General features: G+C 57.7%; 1 protein-coding gene across 1 annotated transcript; it reads left to right on the top strand.

The window, feature by feature from the left end:
- Window positions 1-946: 946 nt before the first annotated feature.
- On the top strand, window positions 947-27,524 carry SEC16A (SEC16 homolog A, endoplasmic reticulum export factor; the record flags this gene model as incomplete). The annotated part of the gene is made up of 30 exons (XM_079706882.1): window positions 947-4,522; window positions 6,215-6,351; window positions 8,378-8,475; window positions 10,095-10,221; window positions 10,689-10,860; window positions 10,967-11,141; window positions 12,121-12,263; window positions 12,901-12,962; window positions 13,069-13,207; window positions 13,626-13,862; window positions 14,954-15,051; window positions 15,588-15,669; window positions 15,857-15,974; window positions 16,135-16,246; window positions 16,387-16,492; window positions 17,146-17,286; window positions 18,175-18,288; window positions 18,467-18,659; window positions 19,145-19,390; window positions 19,884-19,966; window positions 20,914-21,072; window positions 22,562-22,642; window positions 22,834-22,890; window positions 23,021-23,132; window positions 23,541-23,678; window positions 23,943-24,037; window positions 24,831-24,905; window positions 25,429-25,488; window positions 26,431-26,508; window positions 27,459-27,524. The coding sequence occupies 30 exons, from the start codon at window positions 947-949 to the stop codon at window positions 27,522-27,524; spliced, it is 7,080 nt and encodes a 2,359-aa protein (XP_079563008.1).
- Between the last annotated feature and the right edge of the window lie 149 nt (window positions 27,525-27,673).

Consider the following 27,673-nt stretch of genomic DNA (forward strand, 5'->3'; position numbering starts at 1 on the left):
AGTGCAGGTTAACTATTCAAGATTATACTTAGTGTGTTTTAGTAAAAAACGAACAACAACAAAAAACGCTGTAAAGAGGATTTCTACCCCCTTGTTTTCTATAAAGGGTTTATCGGCCCTCTGCCTGTTATTGACAAATGTTGAATCAAGTCAGTTGGTCAGTTTTAAAGCAGCTTTAAGATTACTTGGGGTTTTCATTCCAGGCATAGTTGTTACAACTCCGGTTATCGGAGGCAGCTTGTCTTGCTAGTGGTGTGCCACCAGTCACGGTGCAGAAAATGAGACATTTTACAGGGTGGGATAAAAGGCGTTTTAGGTGAATACATTTTAGATGTTTATTTTGCAGCTTATATTACTACGTAATGCTCTTTAATTAAAGAAAACGGAGGAGCAAATTTTTAACTTTTGTTTTCCTTTCAAGATTTAGAATTAATCTGTATGAAAAGTATGATATGCAGTCTTAATAGAGGAGTTGGCTTGTTCTTGGTCTGCGATAAGTTACAGGAAAACGTGGAGGGACTGCGTACCTGGTGTGACTGGATTAGCTTCTGCCTGGTCCCTGCCCGCTTGCTGAGGGCATCGTGGAGGCGGTAGGCGTTGCCCGTGGGTGCGTAGCTGGGGTACGTAACTGAATCTCAGCGAAGCGTAGCGAGTCATCTCAAGGCACTCGGCCGTGCTGTCACCCCGGGTCCTCCCTCCCGAGCTGCCCGGGACAGCAGTTCTCACGGGAGTGGAGGCAGGAGAGGTGTAGCCCTCAGGACTGCAGGATGCAAAATCGTTGTCAGCCTTTTTCTTCTTTCTTAGTTTTCCTGATTGCAGCCGGGACTTTGAATATATGGATTTTATGTATTAATTCTTTTTCTTTTTCTTTTTCAGTTCAGAGTGAGGAGCACCTCTCTCCTGCTTCTCTCTGTAAAGCAGCATCTCATGGTGCAGGAGCTCGATCATGCAACCTCCCCCCCAGGCTGTCCCGTCTGGCGTGGTCCGGCCGCCTCCGTCCGGGAGTCCTCAGAGCATGTTCTGGTCCAACAGCCCGTACAGGAGACAGGCCAATAGTAATGCACCGGTGGCCCCGATAACCTGCCCACTGCAGCCGGTGACGGACCCGTTTGCTTTTAGTAGACAGGCGCTCCAAAATGCATCATTGGGCAGTTCGTCTAAAAGCAGCCCACCTGTTGTGCAAGGCCCCGCCCCACCATTGTCTCTTCAGCGTGCCGGTCTGCCTGGGCCACACGCAAATGCCGGGGATAGCTCCCAAGGACCCTGCGAGCCTCTGCCGGGCCCTCCGTTGCAGCTCAGGTCAGATGCCAGCCCATTTCCCGGCGTGCTGAGCCCCTCGGCACCGCCTGGGCCCGAGGCGAACAGGAGAGTCGAGGTCGCTCCCGGCCCGGAGCCTGAAGTTCAGACCCCGCCGTATCCTCCTCAGTACATTCCAGGAGTGGGTCCTGACAGCTGTCGTGTGGGCCATCCACAGGCGAACACGCCACGGCCCGACAGACCCCTGAGCAGGCCGAGCCCGCACGACGGCACCGCGACACCAGCAGCGCCCCCTTTCCTCCCTCAGCCTCGTCAGCAAACGCCCGGGCAGTGGGGGCCGGTGCAGGGAGGCCCGCAGCCTTCGGGGCAGCATTACCGGCCCTGCCCAGAGGGACCTGTGCAGAACACGGTGTGCCACGCCTCCAGTGCTGCCCACTTTCCCGCTCCGTCCAACCTGCGTCAGGGTCCTGGCCACGAGCAACACGGCCCCCTGGTGTCTTTACCGGGACCCTCGGCCAGTGACGGGAGAAATGAGGCGGTCTACCTGCAAAGTGGAAACCACTTAGCAAATAGCTTTGATCCAGAAAATGCATTCAGGCAGAATTCCAGAGTTGGGAACGCTCGGGCGGGCCAGGAGTTCAGGTTGAGGCCAGGAGTGAATCGAGGGCAGTTGTCAGACCTGGCTCTCGTTAACCCCCTCGCTCAGGGAAACGGCCCAGAAGGCCACTCGCACACCCCGCTGGGTGCCGGGAGCAGCTGGACCCTGCCGGAAGCGGGCTCGGGAGCGCTCTCCATGTTTTTCAAAGGAGGAGAGACAGAGAACGAAGAGAACCTCACATCTGAAAAAGCAGTCTCTGCTGGTCAGTCTGACTTTGATGGTTTCTCCCCCGGCCCGGGCCTCGGCCAGCCTCCTGCACACATGGGGCCAGGAGGCGTTTATCAGGCCTTCCTCAAAGGTTCCAGCAGCGAGCTCACGCAGCAGGCAGGAGACCCACAGCCTTATTTTTCTCAGTCTGCAGGCATCCGACACGACAAAGCAACCACTAACGCTGCCACTGTTGACATGTGGGGTGACACAGCACGTGCGGGGGCTCACGGTGCTGGCGGCCCGCAGTACGAGAACGTCGAGAACTTAGAGTTCATTCAGAACCAGGAAGTTCTGCCAAGTGAGCCCCTAAGCGCAGACCCTTCCTCCCCAAGCGCTCAGCTCAGATACGGGCCCCTTCCCGGGCCGGCTGTCCCCAGGCTCAGTGCCATGGGCCCCACTGGAGGCGGGGGCCCTAATCTGGAGGCCCCAGATGCGACGGTGCACCCTGCGCGGTCTGAGAGCACGTCTTCCAGTTACAGCAGCCAGAGCCACCGGGGTCTTCCCAGTGCAGCCAGGCCCCACGACTCGGGGGGCACGTTCATTCAGCAGGAAGTTGGAAAACCTGAACATGAAGCTCCAGGGAGGTTTTTTAAGCAGATCGATTCTTCTCCTGTGGGAGGCGAGACAGACAAGAGCGCCGAGAGCCGGAATGACCGCGGCAGCGTCGCGCCCCAGCCCGTGGCCCCGAGCCCCCCAAAACCCACGGGGATATTTCAGACGAGTGCAAATAGTTCTTTTGAGCCAGTGAAATCGCACTTCACTGGAGTAAAGCCAGTCGAGGCAGACCGCGCCAACGTGGTGGGCGAGGTGAGGGGGCCCAGCGCCCACCAGAAGCAGCGCAGAGCAGCCGCTGCCACGCCCGACGCCTCCCCTGGCAACCTGGAGCAGCCCCCCGACAACATGGAGACCCTCTTCCTGCCCCGGGTCTGCGCTCCACCTCTTACCACACCCACGGAGGCCAGTCCCGGGCTTCTGCACGCCGCGGGGCCGCCCTTGGAAGCTGTGCTCCCCGCGCCTGAGAAGAGGCCCTTGACCAGGGCGCAGGGGGCTGTGAAGTGTGAGAGCCCAGCCACGACTTTGTGGGCGCAGAACGAGCTGCCAGATTTTGGAGGCAATGTCCTCCTAGCCCCAGCTGCCCCCGCACTTCACGTGCCCGCGAAACCTCAGCCATCTGAAGTGATCCAGCCTCCAGACGAGGGGGTGTGCGGCCAGCAGTCCCGGCAGCCGGGCCCCGGCCCCACCGTGCAGAGCAGGGACGGCATTGGTGCTTCCGAGAATCTCGAGAATCCTCCCCAGATGGGCGAAGAGGAGGCCCTCCCGTCCCAGGCAGGTCCCGGTTATGCCAGTCTGCTGTCCTCCCCACCCACCGAGTCTTTGCAGAATCGGCCGGTCTTGATCGCGCAGCCTGATCAGAGCTACAGTTCGGCTCAGCCGTCCTGGAGAGACTCTGGGCTGGTGGGAGAGAAGCCCACGGTCAGCAGCCAGGCCGCTGGGGGTGATTCTGGGGAAAACGCTCCTTTGTCTGGGGCTCCGGCTGGCGCCCTCATCTGCTCGCCTCTGCCTAACCATCTTGCCCAGAGTAATTTCCCACAAGTTTGTGGTACCTCGGAAATGGTTTCCAGTCAACCTGCTAATTTGCTGGTTCAACAGCCATCTCATCCAGTTCCGAAGAACTTGCATCCGGAAAGTCAAAAGATGCATAACGCAGAGAACATTCTTCCCGAGTTAGTTACCAGTCCTGCTGGAAGCACAGGCGTGATGTTAGTTCCTCCTGCGAACAATACCTCAGTACCTGATGGTAATAAGGCACATCACTCCAGCAGTCGGGATGAAGCTTCGGGAGCCCTAGACTTTACATTCGGTCGGACTTTGGAAAATCCTGTAGGAATGTATAGCCCGGCCCAAGCTGATAGCCCAGCTTCTTGCCAGCAAACCATCTCCAGTCACAGACCACTGCATGGGCCTGGGGCGCATACCCCAGACCGTTTCTACCAACAGGTGACAAAAGATGCTCAGGACCAGCATGGCCCAGAGAGAGCCCAGCAGGAGCCGGCCCCTCACCCTCCCCAGGGGCCCAAAGCAGCACTTCCAGAGCCTTCAAACCCAGGAGGTCCACCAGTGCAAGGACAGCCCCCAAGCCCAACCCATCCGTCTGCAAGTCCAGCTCCAGCTGACATGGGCCAGCAGCTGCTGCCTCGACCACCTCGGTCCTCCAGCGTGTCCGTCGCATCTACCAGCTCAAGCCAGGCGGCCGCGCGGTCTGACCAGCAGTGGCTGCAGCCGCCGCCTCCAGACTTGGCGTCCTACTACTATTACAGGTCCCTGTATGATGGCTACCAGCCCCCGTACCCCTCACCGTACCCACCGGATCCTGGCACCGCCCCCCACTATTACCAGGTAGGGTCGAGCTTGTGGACTGTTGAGCCCCCTGACCAGTGGTTTCTTCCTCACGTCATGTGCCTTGGTGGGGTTCTGTTGGTCAGTTCTGAGGTGACCCGTGGTCAGCTGTCACGCGCTGCTTCGTGAGAGGAGTGCTGACTGGTGACAGCTTGTTCTGCTGAGCGCGGCCTTTCCCTTGGAAGTCCACACCGTGCATTAGCACACCGAGTTGGGTAGAATACCTGCTTAAGTTCTGTTTAACACAGCACATCCTGACTCACGCGACAGAAGGGACCTTTGTTTCCTGTCCTGTCTCTTGGCTTTCCGCAGACCCAGGGTTCTTGGTTGCACGGTTTGGGAAACTGGAATAGCCTCTTTGTGGTTTTGACCTTAAAACCTACCTAAGAAGCAACAGGAAAACTCTAGTCTTTCAAATGCCTCCTTCAGAATGAAATTATTTACGGAAAAAAGTTAGGTTTGGAATGTAATCCAAATGAAACAGCTAAGAGTGGTGTAATTCCATAAGCTTCTTGCAGGTACGTAGTGATAGCAGCAGCAGAGCAGGGGGCCCCACTGTGCTACCCAGAAGATTCTTGCCTCTTTTCACACTGATGCAGGCCCAAGAATGTCGTTTAAGTTCTGTTTAATCCTGCCTTAGTGTGAAAAAGTGATCCAGGTGGACACACGTTTGATTACTGTCCGCTTCTCACCATCTCTCGTCCTGGCCAGCGTCACCCACGGGCAGCGGAGGCAGAAGGATTGTGGACCAGAAGTTTGAAGTCCACTGTCTGACATGGGGGCGGGCGCCGCGCTGGAGGCCCTGCAGTCAGAAGAGGCTGAGGGAGCCGGGCTGCCCCGGTGGTGGGGCTGCCTCGCAGGCTTGGGCATCTTTGCACATGTGGGAACAGGTACACGCCTAACCCCTGAGGCCTGGGAATCCTAGATCCAGAAGGAACCCCATAGAAGGAAATTACGCTGTGCCCAGAGCCCAGGAAGGCCTGGCAGTGCACGGAGGGGCCGCATACCTGCTCCGGGCCCTTGTCCAGCCGGCGCCCAGCAGCACTTCTGTGGGAGCCCACTTCCTCCTGCCTTGTCTCTGTGTCGCTACAGATTCCAGTAGAGGTTAAGAACAAGTCCATTTTATGTGATTTCTCGTCCTCTGCTGGATGATGGTGGAGCGTCGGGCTGAGTCAGGAAGGACTGATTCTGGCTCGTGCCTGGGTCACCTCGTCTCTACTTCAAGTCCCGACGTGGCCTTAGAGCCATGGGGGTTCATCGGTCTGTAATGGGGCTGAAAGCCTCGTAAGGATAGAATGTGATACTCCTTTCGAGGCTGCCTGTAGCTTCAGGACCCGTTCCAGTGGACCCTCGTTCTTTTGCTTCCCTGAGATGGTGTCTGAAACGGGACCCGAGATTGTGGGGTTGTGGCACCTACGCAAGTGAGACCTCGGGAAGCAGATGACAGAGTCCTCACGAGTCACTGCAGGACCCAGGCGTGGCCCGCTGATGGTGGGCCATCTCCTGAGCCGGGCCAGGGCAGTCTGTCTTAGGAGTGTGGCCGTGGATTTCATTTTCTTTTTATTGTTTCGCATGAAGGAAGCCCCGTGTCTGGGGCTCACCTGGAGAGCGCTGCCTGTACCGTGAGAATTCGTGCCGGTTGCTTGATGAGTTGGCTCTTGGCATCTAATGGAGGCATCCTTCTTTCAACAGGACATGTACGGCCTCTATGAGCCCAGATACAGGCCCTACGATGGTGCAGCCGCTGCCTTCGCAGAGAGCTACCGCTACCCTGAGCTCGAGCGGCCCAGCTCCCGGGCGAGTCACTGCTCGGACCGGCCAGCTGCCAGGTGATTGACGTGTGTGTTGCCGGCTGTGGTAGTAACTTAGTGATGTGAAAAAGACCGTGTTTGTAAAGAATTACACGGACCTGTTTAACGTGTGTTTACGTTCCATGGGTGTGGACGGATTATAGGAGGCATCTTTAAATCGAACTAAGCGCGCTGCTGCGCGGTCACGGGTGTGTCATCAGATGGCCTCTGGTCAGACCCGACCCTGTGCAGGGCCACCAGGAAGCCGCCCCTGCCCTCGTGCGGGGCTCCTCCCGGCCTGGGCAGTGGTCCCGTCGCCGAGGGATGCACACGCGGGTGCCGAGGCAGCTTTTCCCCCGTGCAGGTCCTTCGCCGCCTCTGGTGACGGGGTGCCCTGACTCCCGGGCCAGGCAGGTGTGGGCCGGAACACGGAGTGGCCCGTTGGCAGCGGCCGCCGCAAGCCCGGGCTCCCTCCCCGGCACTGCCCCCCGGGCCGCGAGGCCCCCAGCCGCTCCCTCCCGCTTCCCTCTCCCCTGACAGAGCTCCTCTCAGTTCTGTGATCACAGGTGAGGCATTTCAAAAGAGTCTAAAAGCTTAGGCTGGCCACAGTCCTCCCCCCAGGGGCTCGGGGGCTCGGCAGGAAGCGCAGGGCTGCAGAGCCCGTGCCCCGGGCCCCGTCTCACCGGGCCGGGTTCGCCATGAGGGTGCAAGGCTCCTTCGGCTCGTGATAGAGTCTGGGCGCGGGTGAAGACTGCATCCACGCACCGCCTTTCAAAGTCGGGGCTGCTTTTGGTGCTTCCCGCGTCTTCAGTAGGTCACTTGGAGACGAGGCCCTGCCTCTGTGAGCCGGCCCCCCTCCGTCGCTGGGAGGGACGCGCTGAGCCGCTGGGCCCGGCGCTCTGGGAGGTGAGACTGGAGTCCCAGTGGGCGTCCTGATTTGGGGAGAGCGGCGGGCAGGTGTTTTCTAGAAGCCCTGAGAGGCGGGGGAGAGGGAGGCAGGGGCCGGGGCGCGCCTTGCTCTGCTGCTTGTCGCCTGCAGGCCGGTCGGGTTACCTGGCAGGGCTTGTCGCCGTGTCCTCACCGCTCACTCGTGGAGGGAGGGCAGCCTCTCCCCTCTCCTGCCCTGTGCGTGTGCGCACACGCGTGTGCAGGCCTGCGTGTTGGTGCTGAGCATCAGCGTGTTGTGCTTGTGCCTGGTGCGGTCACATCGCACAGGAGGGGAGACCGAGCCTCGGGTCTCTGCGGTGGAGTCTTTCCTGGCGGGTGACCGGGGCTGGAGAGGGCAGCGGGGTGGGCATGCTCTGGCTCTGCCCTTGGTCAGGGCACTTTTCTGGAGCCCCCCTGGTGGTGGGTGCACTGGAGTGCTCCCCCCAGGGCCCCCGCCCAGCGGGTGCTGTCCCTGTGGCAGGTGGGGGGGGCCGGACACTCCTCAGGGGCAGCTGCAGCCCCAGGAGTGAGCCATTCCCCAGGGGTACACGGAGTCACAGTTCAGAAATTGAAAGTGCCATTCAAGTCCTTCCAAGAATCTTGCTGCCCTGGAAGGCCTGATACCTGCCTGTCCTGCTTAGGGTCGTCAGCACAACTGGGCCTGTGAAGCCAGCCTTGGTCTGGCCCGTGTTGTGAGTCCCGGGCAGTCAGCTGGAAGGGCGCAAGGGCCCTTTTCCCCACTCAGGACACACGGGTCGCGGTCTGTGTAGAGGGTGTTACAGTCGGCGCTAGCTTGGTTTTGAAAGCTCAGTGCTTTTTGCTTCTGCTAAGCGTGATATCAGAAACGTGAGACCCTGCTTTTAAGCATTGGCTTTATAGCATGCAGCACTGAGCACGCGAGAAGGGTTAGTTCTTTTATGCTGAGCAGCACTTAAATAGTTATTTCAACAGATAAATGTTACTTTGCTGTATGGTAGGGAATCCTGTAATCTTATCGTTGTTACTGGTTCGGATCTCCTGATTAGAATTTTTTCACAACCAGGTGCTCTGATGAATGCCTGTTGCTCTGGGTGTAATTTGTGTCCAACTTTAAGAAACAGGTAATTTGTTTTTTAACAGCACTGTGTGTTTTTTTCAGGCAAGGGTATCCTGAAGGTTACTATAATTCCAAAAGTGGATGGAGCAGTCAGAGTGACTACTATGCAAATTATTATTCCAGCCAGTATGATTATGGAGGTATGTTCAGGCGTTTTCATCGGTCGACGGCCAGCAGATGCGTGTTCAGACCGTTCGTCCAGCCGGGTGCAGAGTGGCGCGCTGTGGGATTTCTCAGGAAACCTTCCCTTTTAGTAGTCTTAACGATCTTAGCTAAGAGCCAAAGTAATTGAAAGTAGTCTGCGTCTAGAAATAATTACATTGCTATTTTTCATTAAGAAATTATATCTTAATTGTAACGTTGTGTCTGTAACGTATTAGTAGTTTTCTTTGATTTCCCAGCAAAGCATAATTATCAGTAGTTCTAGAGTATGTGACTTGTCCATATGTGGCTGTTTAAATTGATTAAAATCAGTAAAATGAGGGACCGGCTGCTCACTGCAATGGCCACGTGTGACGTGCTCCACATGTGGCCAGAGCCCCTGCATCACACAGGGCAGACGCAGGATGTTCCGGGTGCCACCGCTGTCTGGCAGTGTGTGCATCTTGGCATGTGTCCCCTGAGCCGCCCTGCTGGTCCCCCTGCCAGGCTGTGGCCCTCACTGTCCCAACATGGCTACCCGCTTCTGCGTCTCCCAGGGCTCTTCCTCCACTTTTGTATTTGCACTGCTTTGTGCATAATTCTGCACATGCTTGCTCAAAGTGGTGTATCTAGTTTGCTTATAATGTTAATATGCTTTTTTTTTTCTGCATTTGCTTTATTTATTATTTATTTTTGGCTGCATTGGGTCTTTGTTGTTGCCCGCGGGCCTTCTCTAGTTGGGGTGAGCGAGGGCTACTCTTCCTTGCAGTGCGCGGGCTTCTCATCGCGGTGGCTTCTCTTGTTGCGGAGCATGGGCTCTAGGCGTGTGGGCTTCAGTAGTTGTGGCACATGGGTTTCATTAGTTGCAGCGTGTGGGCTCAGTAGTTGTGGCGTGCGGGCTTCAGTAGTTGTGGCTCGCAGGCTCTAGAGCGCAGCCTCAGTAGTTGTGGTGCACGGGCTTAGTTGCTCCGCGGCATGTGGGATCCTCCCGGACCAGGGCTCAAACCCGTGTCCCCTGCATTGGCAGGCGGGTTCTTAACCACTGCGCCACCAGGGAAGTCCCTTAATGTGCTTTTTTAAAGTAATCTAGTTTTGAGAGTATTTTTTAAATTTTGTTTATTTTTTATTCAAGTACAACTGTTTTACAAGGTTGTGCTAATCTCTGCTGTACAGCAAAGTGACTCAGTTATGCACACACATATACATTCTGTTTTCGTATTCTTTTCCATTATGGTTTATCCCAGGAGATTGGATGTGGTTCCCTGTGCTCTACAGTAGGACCTTGTTGTTTATCCGTTGAGAGTATTTCCTAAAGCTCTTTGGATCACATTAGAGAAAAGAGATATGAATAAAAAAAAATTTTTTTACTCTTTTTAATCACGTGTGTTGAGAGAAAAACTGTCAGTGGCCGTTAGGTATCACAGTACAGGTGAGACACGGCTGGGTCCTCTGGTGTCTCACAGTTAACGTTCCCTGGGGTCGTGCTGATTTTCGGGAGGAAAGTTTGGTGGCTCTCTGAGGCTGAAAGCATTCTTCAGTCCTGGGGTGGCCTGGTTTTTTGACGCCCAGAGGGGTGTCTTTGGCACATTGTACTGACCCATTAATCTCTCGCCTGCAGATCCAGGTCACTGGGATCGGTACCACTATGGTTCTCGGTCCAGGGACCCCCGCACCTACGACCGGAGGTGTTGGTATGATGCTGAGTACGATCCCTATAGGAAGGAAAGCTATGCTTACGAGGACAGGTTGGTAGACTAGATTTTGATAAGGAGGGTGGGTCGTGAGTCAGCTGCGCTTCTGCGTCTGTGCCCTCGGGTCTTTGTAATTCACTCAAGAGCTACAGTTGTGTCTGGCTTCCCGGGGAGCGGTCACTGTTGGGAGGAACAGGATGGACTGACCCTCCCAGTGGCTCTTTCTTTGGGCTCTTGGAGGAGAACCAGCCTCGGAACCGGCACCGCGAGTCAGTTCATCCTCCTCTTCTCGGGTCCGTGAGAGGGGTGACCACCTCAGACGGACCCCCAGCCTGCCTCTCTAACTCTAAGACAGGGTCTGAACTTGGCCTTGGGATGCAGCGCCTGCACTCGAGGGCGGGCTCTGGTGAGCGCTGTCCTTAGGATCAGGACTCGGGGCGAGGGGACCTGGAGGGGCTCGTTGCCGTGTGGCCCCGGAGGCGCTCTCCCCGAGCCCGGCCTCTGCCCCACTGCTTCCCCAGGCCTGAGAAATACGACGACCGCTGGAGGTACGACCCCCGCTTCACCGGGAGTTTTGACGACGAGCCTGAGCCCCACAGGGACCCCTACGGGGAGGAGGTGGACCGGCGGAGCGAGCACAGCGAGCGCTCAGCGCGGAGCCTACACAGCAGCTTCAGCTCTCACTCCCACCAGGTGGGCGGGCGGGGGGGCGGGCCGGGCCCAGGGTTCTGGTGGCTGCCTGGGGTCCCGCCGCAGGCGTGGCAAAAAGACTTCACCTGTTTGCTCTCTGCTTTCTAAGAGCCAGGTGTACAGAGGTCACAGCGTGACTGCTGGGCCCTACGAGGCGCCCCCTCCACCGGGCTCCTTCCACGGCGATTATGCCTACGGCCCCTACGGCGGCGATTTCCACGGCACCCTGGGCTTCCCGGAGTACAGCTACCCTGCTGAGGCCAGCTGGCCCTCCGCGGAGCAAGGTGTGTGTGGCGAGGCCCTGCGTGCCCACAGGGGCAGAGGGAGGCCGAGGCACACCTTGGGGCGGTGTCCCGAGCCTGGGATGGGCAAGAGGGACTGAGTTGTCACTGGGATGGGAATTGGCGATGGCCTGGCCTGGGCATCCCTGCCGAGCAAGGGCACTATGCCACCACGTGCCTGTCCTGAGGGGCAGCGCTCGCCACGCTGGGCTGCTGGTGCCCCTTGGGCTGCAGTTTGGCTCACAGGCCTGGGAGCTGCCCGGCCTGTCCATCGTGTCCACTTCAGTGTGGCTCTGACTTCAGGCTCCCCTGCCACGTTCTTGGGCAGGGCCTCAGTGTAGCCCCAGTGCCGACCACACGGGTCCATGGATCTTGGAGGGAAACTTGAAAAACTCCAGTTCATACACTTATCACACAGGCCACATTCTCAATTCGCCTTTGAGATATTTGATCAAATGCTGTTTCTTGGAAAACTGCACAAGTATGTCAAGTTTTAGAACATGACAGTATAAAATATAAAATGATGGACTTTCTTACAGCGTTATTTGATTAAACATGTCACCTCCTGTCTGGCTTGAGGCCTTTCACTCTTGGTCGTTTTCCCTGCCGCTCCCTCTGATGCTCGTGGTCTGAGGGGCGCTCAGGGCGCAGGGGCTGAGGGGCCACCTGAGCAGCAGGAAACACGAGCGCTGCTTTCTGTGAACAGTGCATCCTGGCGGCTTTTAAAGGAGCGTTTTCCTTTTAGAGGAGAGTATTCTCACTTTGAACGATTAGAATGTTTTTCTGACGTATGTTTAAGTTCTGTTTTTTAATAGGATATTTAACAATTTAACAATTACTAGCTACAGTTGAAAGTCAGTTCATCTTGATAATCTGTGATTCCAGCTGCATGGGCATCTTGAAAATCTCAGCTGTTGATTTAGTTCAGAAGCATTAAAAAGTGACACACTGGTTGTTTCTTTCTCATTTTATTTAAACGTAGCTCCATCGAGACCAACTTCTCCTGAGAAATTCTCAGTGCCTCATGTCTGTGCCAGGTTTGGTCCTGGGGGTCAGCTCATCAAAGTGATTCCAAATCTGCCTTCAGAAGGACAGCCTGCGTTGGTTGAAATTCACAGTATGGAGGTAATTCCACAGGGAGAAGTCGCGCGTCGCCCTTCAGGTTGCACGTGCTTTGCAATTTGTCATCTTCAACTTGTGTGCTGTTGTCTGAAAAAACAAGCTTAGGAAATGTTTATTTACGTGAATCTTCAATTTGTAGATTGTTTCAATTCTGCTTGATCATCTTTTTCCTCCCGGAAGTCAGCATTTTAAGAATCTGCTCTGGGTGTTGTGTTAGACTTGGTTTTATTGTATGTTCATTTTCTATCTTTATTTGAATTTTTGATTTTGGAGTGAGGACGCTGTCCGTGCTCATTTTACTGGTGATTCTGGAGAGTGGGCAGAGGTGCCTCATGATCTCGGGGGGCTGGTGCGGGGTGCCCTGCTCCGTGCCCTGGCAGGCCTCTTCCATCGTGTGTATCCAGGCCCTGCCTCAGAGTCTGGGGGGCGGGTCTCACTGCTTAAACAAAGTTTGAAAGTCACTGTTGCGGAACAAGATGCCCATACTCTGTGATGGAGGCTTTGCCTCCCCACTTGGAGGGACAGGCCGTCCTGAGGATGGTGTCCGTTGCTCTGTCTGCCGATGTAGCCAGGCCAGGCGTTGACCTGCCTGCCCCCGTCAACAGCTCTCTCTCTCTCCCCTCTCCTGTCCCCACCTCAGACCTTGCTGCAACACACGCCAGAGCAGGAGGAGATGCGGGCGTTCCCGGGGCCTCTTGGCAAGTACGTGCCCCACGAGAGCGTCCGCGGTGCCCTTCGGCCGGCGGTGCCGAGCACGGCCTCGCAGATGCAGTGGCCGCTGTTCACCGAGTGTGTGTTCTTTTTGCAGAGATGACACCCATAAAGTGGATGTTATTAATTTTGCACAGAGCAAAGCTACAAAATGTTTACAGAATGAAAATTTAATTGACAAAGAGTCCGCAAGTCTTCTTTGGAGCTTTATTGTTCTGTTATGCAGACAGAATGGGGTATGTGTCTCCTTCCTTGTAGAACTGCTCTTCTCGTAGGCCTCTAGTCCCGGGAGTCCTCAGCACCCCCGAGGAGGATTAGGCAGGATTTCTGTGCCAGGCTGTACCGTCCAGGGGCTCCCCCAGGACCAGTGTCTCGGTGGTGATTTGGGGACGCGGGAGCCAAGCAGGGTGCATGGTTTGGGGTGAAGGGTGGTTTGGGCTCCCCGTCGTCGGCCCGTCCGGTGCGTGCGGTCTGCCCGCCTCGCTCCCGGCCGAGTCGGGGGCGGCTCTGTGCCGATGCGGTCAAAGTCGCTCGCCTGCGGAGGCCCTTTCTGGGCCTCCCCCGACCAGGACCGGGGCTGTCCTGTCACTCCTGCAGGAGGGTGCTGTTTGTGGTTAAGCCTGACTGCCTTCCTGCCCCTGCTGCCCCTTGCAGACCGTGGTGGGCACAGACATCGCGGAACTCTTGTTACGAGACCACCGAACCGTGTGGCTTCCTGGGAAGTCACCCAGTGAGGCCAACCTGATCGATTTCACTCATGAGCCTGCGGAGCAAGTGGAGGAGGAGTCGGGGGAGGCCCAGCTCTCATTTCTCACCGACAGTCAGGCCACCACCACCCTCGAGAAGGACACGGAGCGGTTCCGAGAGCTGCTGCTCTACGGCCGGAAGAAGGTGAGTGGCTCGGGCGCGGGGCGGGGGCAGGGCCTGCTCGCGGGGTGCCGGCGTCTAGAGCGGGACGCACTGCCGGGGTCTTGTTCTGCAAAGACTGTCTGGCACCTCGTGTGTCGTGTCTCTGAAGGTGAGAATAGTGGCTTCTCCAGCGCTGCTGGTGTCAGAGACGTGCAGGTTCCGTTTTTCGTCATCTGACAAACACGTGGATTGAGCTCAGGCTGCACCCCTGACGTGTGCAGTGTGTCTCGGGGTAAACACGTGCGCGACACAGAGGCAGCGCGTTCTCACGCAGTTAGGGTGAGCTCACCGTGCCCCCGTGAGTGGGTGCCGGGCACAGCCCGGGCCCAGGCAGGGAGCTCCTTGGGGACACGCCCGGGGTTTGCTCCGTGGGGCACCTGGTGATGCAGCCGGGTGCGGGGGGTGCACAGTTGGAGCGCCTGCTGGGCTCTGGCGGCGGGGGTCTGGCGGGCCCAGAGTTCTTGGCACTTTTATGTCATGATAGACTCAGAAAATTCTTATTTGGTGAGTAAATGATCTTAATGTGGTCATTTTACAGCTAGTTGAAATCTTCTGATCTGTTACATTTAATTACCATTTCTCTGTTGCAACATTTCTGCTTCCTGGTCAGAAGTTTTCTAAGTTGTGGCCCAGATCATTTTGGATACAGGGAGGCTGAAGTAATTAAGGCCCTGTTGGTGCTGAGCACAGGCCCTCGGGGCCCAGGGCTCATTCGGGGCCTGGGGAGTTCACGTCCCCCTGGCCTTTCTCGTGGCGGAGACGACAGGTGGGAGAAGGCGGTGCTACTTCTCCGTTGTCCCTGGTTCTGACGGTGTGCTTGTCCTCTGTGCTGGTGATGAAAGCGGGGTACCTACACGGAGACCTCCTCCCGCAGGGACTCCGCCGCCAGCGAACACGGTGAAGCTCGCCCGCTCTTGGTGTTTGAACTGGGACGTGTGTGTCGGAGCCTTTGATCCGTTCGCGGTTTCATCTGCAGTCGAGCCCCCTCCTCCTTCGTGGCCGCGCGCGTGACGACACACGTTCCGTCGCTCCCGCTGTTCTCGGGGTTCAGAGAACCTTTCGATGCTTTGCAGGATGCTCTGGAGTCCGCAATGAAGAACGGCTTGTGGGGTCACGCCCTGTTACTTGCCAGCAAGATGGACAGCCGGACGCACGCCAGAGTCATGACCAGGTGAGGAGTCCGGCCGTGGGGACCGTCTCCGGGCGTGCCTGCAGGCGGGGGTCTGGGCCTCGTCAGCTTTGGGAAGCCCCCGGTCCCCATACTCTTGTCAGAGGAAGCTGGGGAGTCCCATCTGCCTCCCGTGGCTGTGGGCTTGTTGGGCCCTCTTCCTCGGGTTGTGCTGCTAAAGGATTTAAGGGTTTTTTGTTAATTTCAGGCTTTTTAATTCTATAAAATCTCAGCAGGGAATTCCCCGGCAGTCCAGTGGTCAGGACTGTGCGCTTCCACTGCCAGGGGCCCCGGTTCAATCCCTGGTCCGGGAACTAAGACCCCGCATGCCGCACAGTGTGACCCCCAAAAAAAAAATCTCAGTGAATTCCGTCGTCTGCATCCTTTACAGCCTTTTAAAGACATTGCAGTGTGTACACTTGGCCCAGGTCAAGTGTCAAGCCAGTCACCAAAGCGTCTGAGATGAGACCAGACTAGTTTTTCATGTCCTGTTTACTGAACCAGGCTGAGTCAGGGCTTCTCTGTTCGCGTCTGCCCAGGTTCGCCAACAGCCTTCCGATCAACGACCCTCTGCAGACGGTCTACCAGCTGATGTCCGGGCGGATGCCAGCCGCGTCCACGGTCAGTACGGGGGTCCTCATGGCAGCCTCCGCAGCTCAGCCGTCTGTTCAGAGGCCGCTCCCAGGAGGGCTCGCCTCCCAGGCCACGAGGCCAGCGTTTCCATCCTGCTCCTGGAGCTTGAGCACTGCAGAGTTAAGATGGCAGTGTGTTCCAAGGATGAGGGTTTTCTGCTTGTCTCTGGTTTCAGTGTTGTGGAGATGAGAAGTGGGGAGACTGGCGGCCGCACCTGGCCATGGTTTTGTCCAACCTGAACAACAACGTGGACGTGGAAGCCCGGGCGATGGCCACGATGGGGGACACTCTGGGTAGGTCAGACGCCGACATAGAAGGCAGGCCTGGGGCTGCCGTCAGATGCTCGGGAACCAGGGACTGTCCCTCCGTCTGGGGTCTCTCTGGGGTCTCTGTGAGCGCTCTGATCTCTGGGAGACCCTGTGACCGAGGCCTGCCCGCTTTACGTACCTTCAGCCTCGAGGGGACTCCTTGACGCTGCGCACTTCTGCTACCTCGTGGCCCAGGTTGGATTTGGGGTTTATACCAGGAAAACCACAAAACTTGTCTTAATTGGATCAAACCACAGGTGAGGAATTGCAGAGGTATAGGGGCATCTGTTTCCCTTAGAAAGGAAAAGCCCCTCCCATGGCTAACCCAGACGGGCGCGTGGAGTGCTGGTGCTTCGGTGACCCGCTCAAATGTGACAGCCGCCCGTGTCCTCCACAGTTTGCCATTTTTAAAGTTCGCGACCAACGAAGCTATTCAGAGGACAGAAGCTTATGAGTACGCTCAGTCCCTGGGGCCGCAGACCTGCTCCTTACCCAGCTTCCAGGTGGGTGGGGCCCCACGGCTCCAGCTCTGACGGGGGGCTGGGGGGAGTGGGTGCTGACAAGACCGCAGTCGTTCAGGGGTTTTATTCAAAAAACGTAAAGAACAATGAAGTGTTTTCGGAAATCTCGTGGAGATGTTTGATCTGTAACGTTCGAGAATTAAAGCTTGCTGAATTGAGAATTTTGTTAGCATTTTGGTTCTTAATGTTTTAAGTACTAAAAACTTTTAGTGTTTGGTTTCAAGTACTTTTCTATCAGCTGTGGACCACGTTTTGGGAGGGTGGTATCTGACCGGGACTGTGAGTGTGTGTCTGAAACGGGGCAGAGCGTCGGTGCCAGCAGAGCAGGGTGACAGCGCTGGCGGCTCCCGAGAGGCGGTCATCGCGGGGCGCGTGCGCGTGGTGGCGCCTCGTGGTCACTCCGTGGTCACTCGGTGGTCGAGAGCCCCGACGGCTCTGTTAAGGGTGTTGAAGAGAGAAAGTGAGTTTCTCAGAAGCTTAGTCGTTTACTCTGATGTGAAATAGCTCAGGGAGCGGGCCCAGCTCTGCTGTGGGCAGGTGCTGGGGACGCACAGGGTGGGATGCAGACGTCCGGGGTGGCGTCGGCCTGCAGGAGGGCACGGAGCACCGCTCAGCTCACCGTCTGTCTGTCCCAGGTGTTTAAGTTCATCTACTGCTGCCGCCTGGCTGAGATGGGGCTTGCCACGCAGGCCTTCCACTACTGCGAGGTGATTGCCAAGAGCGTCCTGGCGCAGCCCCACAGACACTCCCCGGTGCTACTCAGCCAGCTGGTTCAGGTAACGTCTTCCTCGATGTCGCTGCCCCCGCGCGGCACGGGGGGCCACATGGGGCCACGTGGTCACGCAGTGCTCGTGACCAGAGGGCGCTCGGGACTGCCTGCTCGGCCGAGCTAAGATCCTGCGTGTTCTCGGGCAGGTAGTTGGTGTTTTGCAGTGCAGCACAGGAGCCCTTGGGGCGCCTCGTGCAGAGACTTGGAGGTGAGCCTGGGCGTGAGGAGGACCCTGCCTGCAGGAGGCTCGTGTCTCGAGGCGTCCTCGCCTCGCGCTTAGCGCTGTGAGGTTCCAGGGGCCGCAGTGTGAGGTGGGTCCCGGCTGCGGCCCCGCGGCCCCAGGCTCTCGCTCCAGAAGACGGAGACCGCGTGACCCCCCTCCCCCTGGCGCCCGGCACTTGGGGGGCCGCGTCAGGGCGCTCTTCTCCTCCTGGAGCTTCGTTTGTGGGATGTGTTCACGTGATACCAAACTGTTTTTATCACGGGAACTTCGGGACACCTGCAGAAACAGGGTGATTCAAGAACCCTGTTTCCATCTGGCAGCTTCAGCAGTTAACGCGAGGTCAGGCGTGTTTGGCCCGTGCCCGCCTGCTACCCCCCAGAGCGTGAGCGTTGCCAGGGCGGTTGGCATCTCGGTGAGTGGAGCTGAGCAGAGGCGGGCTCAGCTCCTGCGGGTCCGGATGCCGCGGGCTTGGCGGGCCAGCGCAGTGGGCGCTCACGCTCCAGGCGGTCCGGGACGGGCCGCGTGAGCCCGCCTCAGGAAGGTTCCTGCAGCGGATGAGGGCTGCGTCTCTGACGTTGCAGGCGCGCTTGCTCCACATCCCAGTGGGTTTGAAGGCACGGTTTGGCCGCTGTCGCCTGTGGGAACAGGGTCTTCATGTGCGTGTGTTTCCAGGTCGCCTCCCAGCTGCGCCTCTTTGACCCTCAGCTGAAGGAGAAGCCGGAGGAGGAGGCTGCCACGGAGCCTGCCTGGCTGGTCCAGTTGCAGCTCATGGAGAAACAGGCCAAGGTGCGCTGGGGTCTAGTCGAGGGGCCCGACGGGGAGCTGTGTTCACGCTGAAGGGGACGGTGTGAGCAGCGCAGCTCTAGCGGCACCCGGTGTCCGGGAGGGGAAGGTGCTCCTGGAGCCTAGCGGGTCCGTGGGGTCGGCGGCCGGCGTGGAGACGCCTGAGGTCCTTCTCCTTCAGGAGGGCACCGTGGCGTGGAGTCTGGACAGAGCCTTCCCCCCGCGCTGTCCCAGCTCGCCGCGCTCCGAGGTGGGGCCCTGTGATGGCCCAGCACCCGCCCAGCCGGCGGGCCTAGGCACCGACAACGTGCTGCTGGCGCCGCCTGTGCCCGGCGCTGACCACTTGGGCCAGGACGTGCGGCTCCTGCCCTCAGGTGAGCCCGCGCCACCCTGGGCACCTGCTTCTGAACGTGGAGCGTCCCTGTCTTGCTGCCCAGAGAGTCGGGCCGTCTGTCCTGCCACCTCGGCCCTCTGCTTTCTCTTTGTCCCCCCTCCCTTGGTGAGCCCACTGGGTCTCGCAGCCTTAAAGGTCTGGCTGAGTGGGCGGGTGGTGCAGGAGGTGGGGCGGGGGCACTCAGTGAAGGCAGAGCCGGCCCTGGGCCAGGCAGCTGCTTGCTGGGCTGTGTTGGGGTCGTGCTGCGGCTTAGAGCCCACGCCCCATGCTGTGCTGAGCGAGGTCCTCCCCTCGGCCCTGAAAAATGTGTGTCCCGCTTCCCTAAACCAGTGACAGCCCGGCAGCTTCAGCCTTTGTGCTTGGACGGTTGGTTCCTTGGCCCTCGATGAAGGAAACGCGCCCTGCGGAAGTCACTGGAGTGAGCACGTAACCTCAGGCTTTCTCTTCTCCGCCGTCTCCCCGCAGCTCCACTGACGCTCCCTGATGGTCAGCCGGCCTTCCCCGCCAGGGTGCTGATGTTCCCAGTGCCACCACCCGTGGGCTCTGTCGAGCTGGGGCCTGGCTCTGGACCCCCAGGGGCTGCACTTGGCTTTCCAGAGCCCTCTGTGCCTGATCCTGTGGCTCCGTACCCAGGGCCTGGCCTGCCAGCTGGCACACCATCTCTCCAAGAGACTGAACATCGGCTCCCGGAGGCCAGGAGCCAGGACGCAGGTGGGTCTGCGAGGTGCCGTCTGGAGAGCAGAGTGAACTTGGCTTTGGCGTTGAAGGGGCTAACTGGTAGGAGAGGCTTAAGTCGTTCACACTTGGAGCAAAGCACGTTCCTTAGTGTGTGCCGAAAGTTCTAGAAGCTGATAGAAGATGGGTGACTTGACCTTTTGTTGGGATGTGAGGTGGGAGTGGGTGTCCAGGGCGTGGCCGGGGGGCGCCCACCTGCAGCCTTTGTGAACGCACTGGGGAGGCCGTGACCCTCCTTCTGGAGGGCGGTCTTGTCCCTGACCACCTGTCTACTTGGACGGCCTGGCTTGAAAAGAGAAACTATTTTCACGTATTGAGGAACATTCCATTCTTGGTTTGTGAAGCCCCCATTGGGAGGCGTGGCAGGAGGGGCTGCGCTGTCTCCGGCAGCGTCTCTCGGCCGCGCCTGCTCCCTCTGCTGTGGGCTTCGTGACGCCGCGGTCACGGGGGCTCTCGTTTCCCTTGACAGGAATGATGCCGCGAGAGGCGCCCGGCAGAGACGCGCCGTCGGAGCTGGGAGAGGAGGATTTCGGCGGAAAATTTGCCAACGTGGTACTTTCCCACTTCTGTTTTGTTTTTTAAGCTAATTTTCATTAACTCCACTGAATAAGTACTCAAACTCTTTGTTCTTAAGTTGTAAGTAGAAAGATGATACTTAAAATTATCAGATTATCTTTTGAATCGTTTCTTAAAGAGAAAACGAATCCTTAAAATGTGAAGAGCTGATGAAATCGTTAATAGGGGAAAAGATAATTTAATAGTGTAAAAATAGGTATGTCAAGGAGAAGAAATGCTCATCTACAATGAAACTACCTTGTCAATTTTAACTTTTCTAAAATGGAAAACTTCCCTGATTTCTGCATCTCTTTCTACAATAGGATTCGTAAAATTTTCAGTGGTGTTCTTAAAATCAAGATTCATTTTATCAGACATGCTTGATATAAATACCACCTCGGTGTGCTGTGATCCCAGTGATGGGGGGTGGGAGGATAAACGCTTTTATATAAACTGCATTCTGGAAGCTTCTTTACAGATACCCTGCTCTCTTGGGGCATCCCATCAGCAGGCGATTGCTGTAGTTTAAACTCTCCTTACGTGTTCCACCGTTAAAATATTCTGTCCCTGTGAAAGTAAAAATGAGAGTTTAACTGTATTGAAAACAGAGTCTCAACCCTGGGATAAATATTTTTTTAAATGCTTCTGTCTTTTAAAATGCCCACTGCCACCCCCTCTAACCAGTCTTCTCCTCGGTGCACATACGTATCCCATCTCCTCCAGCCCAGCAACCCCATAGAATTCCCGAATCCGCATCGTGAGTGCCGTGACGCTCCTAGAAAACGTTGCCCTTAAGCCCCGTCGGCCCCGGGGAAGCGGGGCCGCTCTCACCAGCCCCTCCTTGCCTGGCTCTGCTCACCGTAGTGACGTAGCCTCTCGGTGAAGCCTTAAGAGCTCCTGGGGAGGTGCCCCCGGTGAGCCTGCTCCGTGTTACCTTGGGACAGGGCTCCTCAAGGACGTCCCAGGGCTCCGAGTCGTCTCCGGGCTGGGGGAGCGCTGGCTCAGGGGCCCTGCAGCCGCCTCCGCCTCTGCCTCTGACGCCCACGCCCGACGTGAAGAGACCTGTCCAGGCAGCCAAGAAAGAGAACAAGGAGCCTAAGAAGGTGACTCACAGCCCTGAGCTGGGCGGGGCCGGGGGCTGGGCAGGGGCTCGGCTCCCCGTCCTCACGCTGAGGCGAGGAAAAGGAATGTGTTTCTGTTTAAATCAAGCCAAGCGTGTTCTTGAGGGGCACTAAGCGTGTGGTGAAGCGCGAGTGTTTCTGTGTCCGTGTCCACGTGTAAGCCCGCCGCTCAGAGCTGGAGCCGTGCCTGCCTCCCGGACGCCCGTGGGTCCAGGGCCCGTCCACGCCCTCCCCAGAGGGTGGTCTCTGCGCTGACCTCTGTCACCACTGCTTGGGTTCGGCTATTCCCGAGCTTCACGTGAAGGAGGTGCCTTCTTGTCATCGTTGTATAGTGATGTCACTCGTGTGTGTACGCCGTGCGTTCGTGTATCCTTTCTCCCAATGCAGGACATTCGTGGGTTTTTTTAGTTTGGGATTATTAGGAATAAAGCCACGTGAGCGTTCTCGTCTGTGTCTTTTGGTGGCAGATGCCCTTGTTTCTCTTGCGTGTATCCCGAGGTCACAGGACAGCTGTGTGTCTGGCTGTAGAACGTCCTGCCAGCCCGTCCTCCTCAGTGGCCCCGTCCTCGCCCCGGGGGCTGCGTTGTCGGCCATTCTGCTGGGCTTAGAGACACTGTGTTGTGGTTCGTGTGCTCCTTTCCCCTCCCCATCCGCATCTGTGTGGGGCCGGCTCAGGTCTCCTCCTGTCCTTCGTGGGGTCCTCAGAGGTCGGCAGGCATTGTTGCGTGTTGTGGACGCAGGTCCTGCCGGATGTGCACACCTTCTCCAGCCTGTGGGTGGCTTTTAACGGCTACTGTCTTACGTAAACACAAGTGTGATTCAAACCATGCGCGGGCCGTGAGGTAGCGCAGGACCTTCAGACGGGGTGTGATGTGCCAGGGACCTCCCCCCCCCTCCGGCTTGGGGCCGCCTGCTCTGCCGCAGGTTCAGAGAAGCGGGTGGGGGGTGTGAGTTGCTTCTGCCTTTCGTGGCAGACGTCACGTGCAGCGTATGAAGAGCAAAGTCAGTGTCCCCGAGGCCTAATCTCTGCCAGCCTCGGAGCGCGAGGGCCTCTTCTTAGAGCCCACGCGGACTCCCCCGCCGTCGCCACTCCTGCGGGGGGATGTCTCAGGCTGCTCATTTGTTGGCGTTCAGACGTGAAAAGCTCCAAGAGGCAAGCTATTGTTCTAATGTTTCTTTTAAGTGTGGTAAAGTATACAGAAAACTTACCACTTTAACTGTTTTAAGTGCCTGGCTCTGGGGCGTCAAGCACGCTGTCCTGCACCTATCCCGGGACTTTCTCGTCTTCCCAGACTGAAGCCCTGCCCCCCAGGCTCGCTGCCGCCCAGCCCGCCCGACAGCTGCTTCCTGTCTCTGTGGCTTTGCCGCCCTCGCGCGTGGGCCCCACAGGCTCGGTCGTGGCCCCTGTGTGTTGGGCTCTTTGCCCTCGGCGCCACGTCCTCAGGGTTGTTCTGGTGGTTTCTATGTTCAGAGCAGCGAGTCCTGGTTCTCTCGTTGGCTGCCTGTGAAGAAGAGGACAGAAGCTCACTTGCCAGACGACAAGAACAAATCGGTGCGTCCTGCCGGGTGGGCCGGGGGGTGCCGGTGGGTCCTGCAGCAGCGCGTCCGCCCGCCTGTCTGCGTGGAGCGACCCGGCTCCGGAGCAGACCTGAGCCAGCGCCTCGGAAGCAGTCAGGTTCTGATTTCTGATTCTGTCCAGCTTTTGCTACTGAGTTTTCTTTTTACCTTTCACAATCGTGGCAGATTGTCTGGGATGAAAAGAAGAACCGCTGGGTGGACACGAACGAGCCGGAGGAGGAGGTGAGCCGGGATCCGGGCGCTCGCTGTGGCTGGGCGCGGAGCCCCGCCCTGGGCAGGGGCCTCCGTCTGCAGGGGTCCCCGTGGGCTCTGGGTCGGTGCGCAGACCCCGCAGCGGTCTTTCCCTCCGCAGAAGAAGGCTCCGCCCCCACCTCCCACATCCCTTCCCAAGGCTCTGCAAGCTGCCCACCCTGGCCCTGGAGGGCCCCCCAGAACCGCTGTGAACATGTATTCTAGAAAAGCAGGTAACGACGGCCAACCAGAAATCAGAGTTCACTTGGGTAATTTAATTGTCCTACAGATGGGCCAGAGTTCAGCGATGATATCGTGCCCGTGAGGTGGTAGTTAGTTTCCCACCAGGACGAGGACTGGTGTTCTGAGGATGAGTCCCCGGGGGTGGGGGGCCAGCTCTCTAGAGAGTTCAGCGTTCCTGGGCGGACCGTGGTATCACTGGGGAGCTAAGGGTGGAGCGGATGCGGTCGGCCGCGCCGTGGTGTGAAGTGGGACCCCTCGCCCGGGCAGAAGCCAAGCAGGTGTGCCCCAGGAGGGGCCCCCTTCCGGGCCCGGCCGCCCCCGGGAGCGGAAGCCTGGCCCGGTGCTCTCTGGACATCAGGAGGACGGCGGGGTGACCTCGCTCCCTCTCCCCGTGGCAGCCCGAGCCCGAGCGCGCTACGTGGACGTTCTGAACCCAGGGGGCCCCCAGCGGAGCGAGCCGGCCCTTGCTCCCGCGGACTTCTTTGCGCCACTGGCCCCGCTCCCAATTCCCACACAGCTGTTCGGACCAGACCCAGGTAGGCAGCACGGGAGCAGCTGTGTGCAGCTTCTGACCTTTGGCCTCTTTCTGAGAGCCTCTGGCCTTAATCCTCTTTTAAGAAGAGCTAACTACTCACCCACATGCAGAGCGCCCGAGGTTCCCCTGTACTTGTCTGCGGACTTGTTTCCCTTGGCCTGCCTGAGGACCTGGGTGCCGCTCTCCCCTGGGGCTGTTCCCTCTGGGCCCCGGTGACGGTGACGCGGGGGACGAGTGACCACCTCCCGCGCTGTCTCCTTCACAGATGCAGAGGAAGCACCGCCCGCCGAGGGGGCTGGCAGGGAAGGGCAGGCACCGGCGGGGGGGCCAGCCAATCCAGAGCCCACCTCGGAGCCCAAGGTGAGCGGTGCCATGGGCCCAGGCCGGGGGTCAGACAGTGGGAATTTGCCTCCTGCCCCGACCCGAGACGCGGCCCTGACCTTCTGCAGAGTCTTGTGTACGCAGGGCTTACGGTGTGGGTCACACGCGCGTTACCTAGTAATTTTGTCTTGCTGAACTTTTTACAGTGAAGAGGGTTTTTTTTGAATGATTATAATGTGTATGTGCAACGCAGTCGTTCAGAGTTTGGTCTCTGAGGTTGGATGGACCTGGATTTCAGCCCTGCTTCTCCAGTAATTAGCTTTTTTTTTTTTTTTTTTTTTTTTTTGCGGTTCGCGGGCCTCTCACTGTTGGGGCCCCTCCCGTTGCGGAGCACAGGCTCCGGACGCGCAGGCCCAGCGGCCATGGCTCACGGGCCCAGCCGCTCCGCGGCATGTGGGATCTTCCCGGACCGGGGCACGAACCCGTGTCCCCTGCATCGGCAGGCGGACTCTCAACCGCTGCGCCACCAGGGAAGCCCCAGTAATTAGCTTTTTAAAGGTGGGAGATCGCTCAGCGCCTCTGAGCCTCAGCGTCCTGCCCTGTGGACGGGCCGACGAGAGCGCGGATCACAGGGCTGTTGTGGGGCTCACGGCAGGCGCTCAGTAAAGATGCGCTGCAGGTGTTGGAATAGCAGGTCCACGCGACACCCTTTCCTGACCCCTCAGCAGGAGCGCCCTGTGGGGTAGAGCGGGCCGTCCTGGGTGGTCCTGCCTCGGTGGGTGCCTCCGATGCACGGGCTTTGCAGTAGCCGGCCTCCCTGCTGTCCCGGCAGGTGCTCAGTTCTGTGGCGTCGCTCCCTAGACCTGAACGGCCACCCTCCGGAGCGGACGGTTCCCAGGGAGGAGAGGTAAACGGCGCCCGATGAGCGCGTCTGCTGAAGGTCTGGGCTGAGGAGCCTCGTTTTACTGTCCAGATGGCTTCTCCCTTTAAAACGAACTTAATGGGTAGGAAGAGGGCACCTTAGAAACTTTCTAGAACTCAGAAAGTGTTGTACTCCTTAAAAAAGTCACGCTTGTTTCCGCAGAGTTGTTTGGGAACTCTGGCTAGGGTGAGGGGCTGCGTGTGTGTCCGGCAGCCGGGCTCGCCCCTCTGCCGGGCTCTCTTGTCCTCGGTCCCTCAGAGGGCACGAGGTCTGGCCGCCTTGGGCCCAGGTCTGGGCAGACCTCCCTCCCCGCAACCGGGGGTCGTTTCCAGTAAAAACTGTACATGAAAATAGGAGTTTCAGGCTAACTCTGGCTTTTTTCCCATCGAGCTGTACTGATTCTAACAGCATCATAAAGCTCTTTGGAATTAAACTGCCAGCTTGGAGCAGTGACACGCATGTTGATTTTTGTATTTGTCTGTATCTGTGTGTTCTTGCTGTTTTGTAGCTTTCGCGCTGTAGTTCACTGAGCTCGTTATCACGTGAAGTGAGCCAGCATTTTAACCAGGTACCTGTGGCTGGCCGTGTGCACTGGACATGGATTTGAACGGGGTTGTCTGTCTTTCCTTTGAGATCGCTGTGCTGGTCGGTCATCGTGCCCCTGGCCACTGACATTACTTGTCACCTCCCAGCCATCACATGCCTGAGGATGCAGTGTTCCTTTCTTCAGAAGTTTTTAAAGGGTGGCGTTGAATAGCCACACACATCAACAGTTGGACCGACCCCAAGAAGCTTGTAGTGAACGAACAAGTTCTGTGGTTGTGCTCTTTCTGAATTGGTTTTTTCAAATGACTGGCCATAGGCATAGCCTCAGAGTGTGTGTGTGTGAGTGTGTGTGTGTGAGTGTGTGTGTGAGAGTGTGTGTGTGTGTGTGTGTCAGAAGCCCACCTGGGTCAGGATGCTCTCATTTGAAAGAGAGAATTCTGTTTTCTGATCAAGCACGAGCAGGTTTATTGTAGGCAGGCAGAGTGGGGCAGTGACAGCTGTCCGGGGTCACGCTGTGGGAAATAAAGGAATACTTCATCTTCTCTGCGTATTGGGGCACTAAGCTTTTCCCTCGGCCTGGCACAAAGGCTTCATGTGACTTGTTTTATTTGTGAATTAAAACGCTGGATTTTGTAGCTGGACACCTGAGGTCTAAAGCAGTCAGAAGCACCTGCTAAGGGCTCACCCTGGCACTGAGTGCCCGCTTGGAGCTCCGTGCCCCCTCACGTGTGCGCTCTGGTTCTGAAGCATCGTACTCTGCATGTTGCTTTGGTTTTTACCATTTTTCTATGAAGCATTAAATAATTAAATACAGCGTTGCAAGAAGTATCTTTGACCAGCTTCCGTGGCACATTTGAAAGTATTGATATTATAAACCCTTTCTCAGAAATAGTACCTGTATTTGCAAATGAAGCAAGCCACCGTGCAGTGTTAGTTGTTGAGGTGAGCTCTCTGTGCTTCTCAGGCTCCCGGTGCTCACACCCCTGCAGGGGGCCCTCCCGCCGCAGCGGTACCCTTCTACAACCCTGCTCAGTTTGCACAAGTAAGTGCCCCTGCTGTCTCCCAGGGGTGGGTGGGAACCGGGGTGGGGGGCTCCCCCGGCGAGACCCTGACTCGCCCACTCGCCCCCTCCCACCTCTGCCGCGGCCCTGGGTGGGGGTGCCCCTGCCGGTTCCTGCTGACACTGCTGTGGGGCGGGCCTGACTCCCTCCCCCATGCTGGCCTTGGCCTCCCTTCACCTGGTAGCTCATGACCTCCAGGCCGGGAAGGTCATGAATGCTTCCTTTTATTTCTCTCCCTCCCAGGCTCTGGCTTGTGGAGGATGGACTGGCCGCGCCAGTCTGGGGAGCGCAGGGTGGGCAGAGGTCTGCGGGGAGGTCTTGGCTTTCGGGATGCAAAGCCTGACCCCGGCCTGTCCCAAGGCAGACCTGCCCTCACCGCCTCGTGTCCCTGGCCTCGGGCTTCCTCGGGGGCGGGCCTTCCCGCCCCCTGTACCTTTCCCTCATCCCTGGTTGCCATCTGCTTCTCCATTCCACGATTCGGTAGTTGGGTTCTTCTCTCCTGTAACCTGCATCTTGTAGTTTACGCCTTTACAAAAACCCCTTGACTGTCATTTCAGTTGGCATTTCCACGGGAGCAAGAGGAGGCGCCTGTGTTCTGTCCACGGCCTCCCCTGGGCGTCCCTTGCACCCCTCGGTGGCAGACCAGACCACGCTCTCCCTGGGCTCTTTAGACACCCAGCTGTTGGAGTCAGCCTCACTCCACCACCCTAACCAAGCTGCAGGCACCTCTAAAGGGAATGCCAAGATGTGCTACTGACTTGGTCCTTGACCGTGGGCTTGCAAACAGGATAAAACGAACAGAACATGCCTGTTTGCTGAGAGAACGGTCTGTTCTGGCTTGTTCCACAGACCTGCTGATCCTTCCCCAAGGGGGCCCCCCCGCCGTCGGGGACGGGCGTGCGGAGCTCAGTGCTGTCCCTTGTCGTTTCAGGCCTCTGCTGCCTCGGGAAGTTCAAGGATGGGAAGGATTGGCCAGAGGAAGTACCCAGCATATTGAGCTAGAATGGTCCCTGTCCTGGACTGGCATTTGGAACCCTGAAGTGATTATTCCACCAAGAGCTCAGACTGATTGCCTGCGACTCCCGTCTGTTCCCAAATGGAGACAGATGCAGTGATTCAGAAATGATTTATGAAGTGTCGCCAGCA

The sequence above is a fragment of the Hyperoodon ampullatus genome (genome assembly GCF_949752795.1).
Source record: "Hyperoodon ampullatus genome assembly, chromosome: 6".
NCBI lineage: Eukaryota > Metazoa > Chordata > Mammalia > Artiodactyla > Ziphiidae > Hyperoodon > Hyperoodon ampullatus.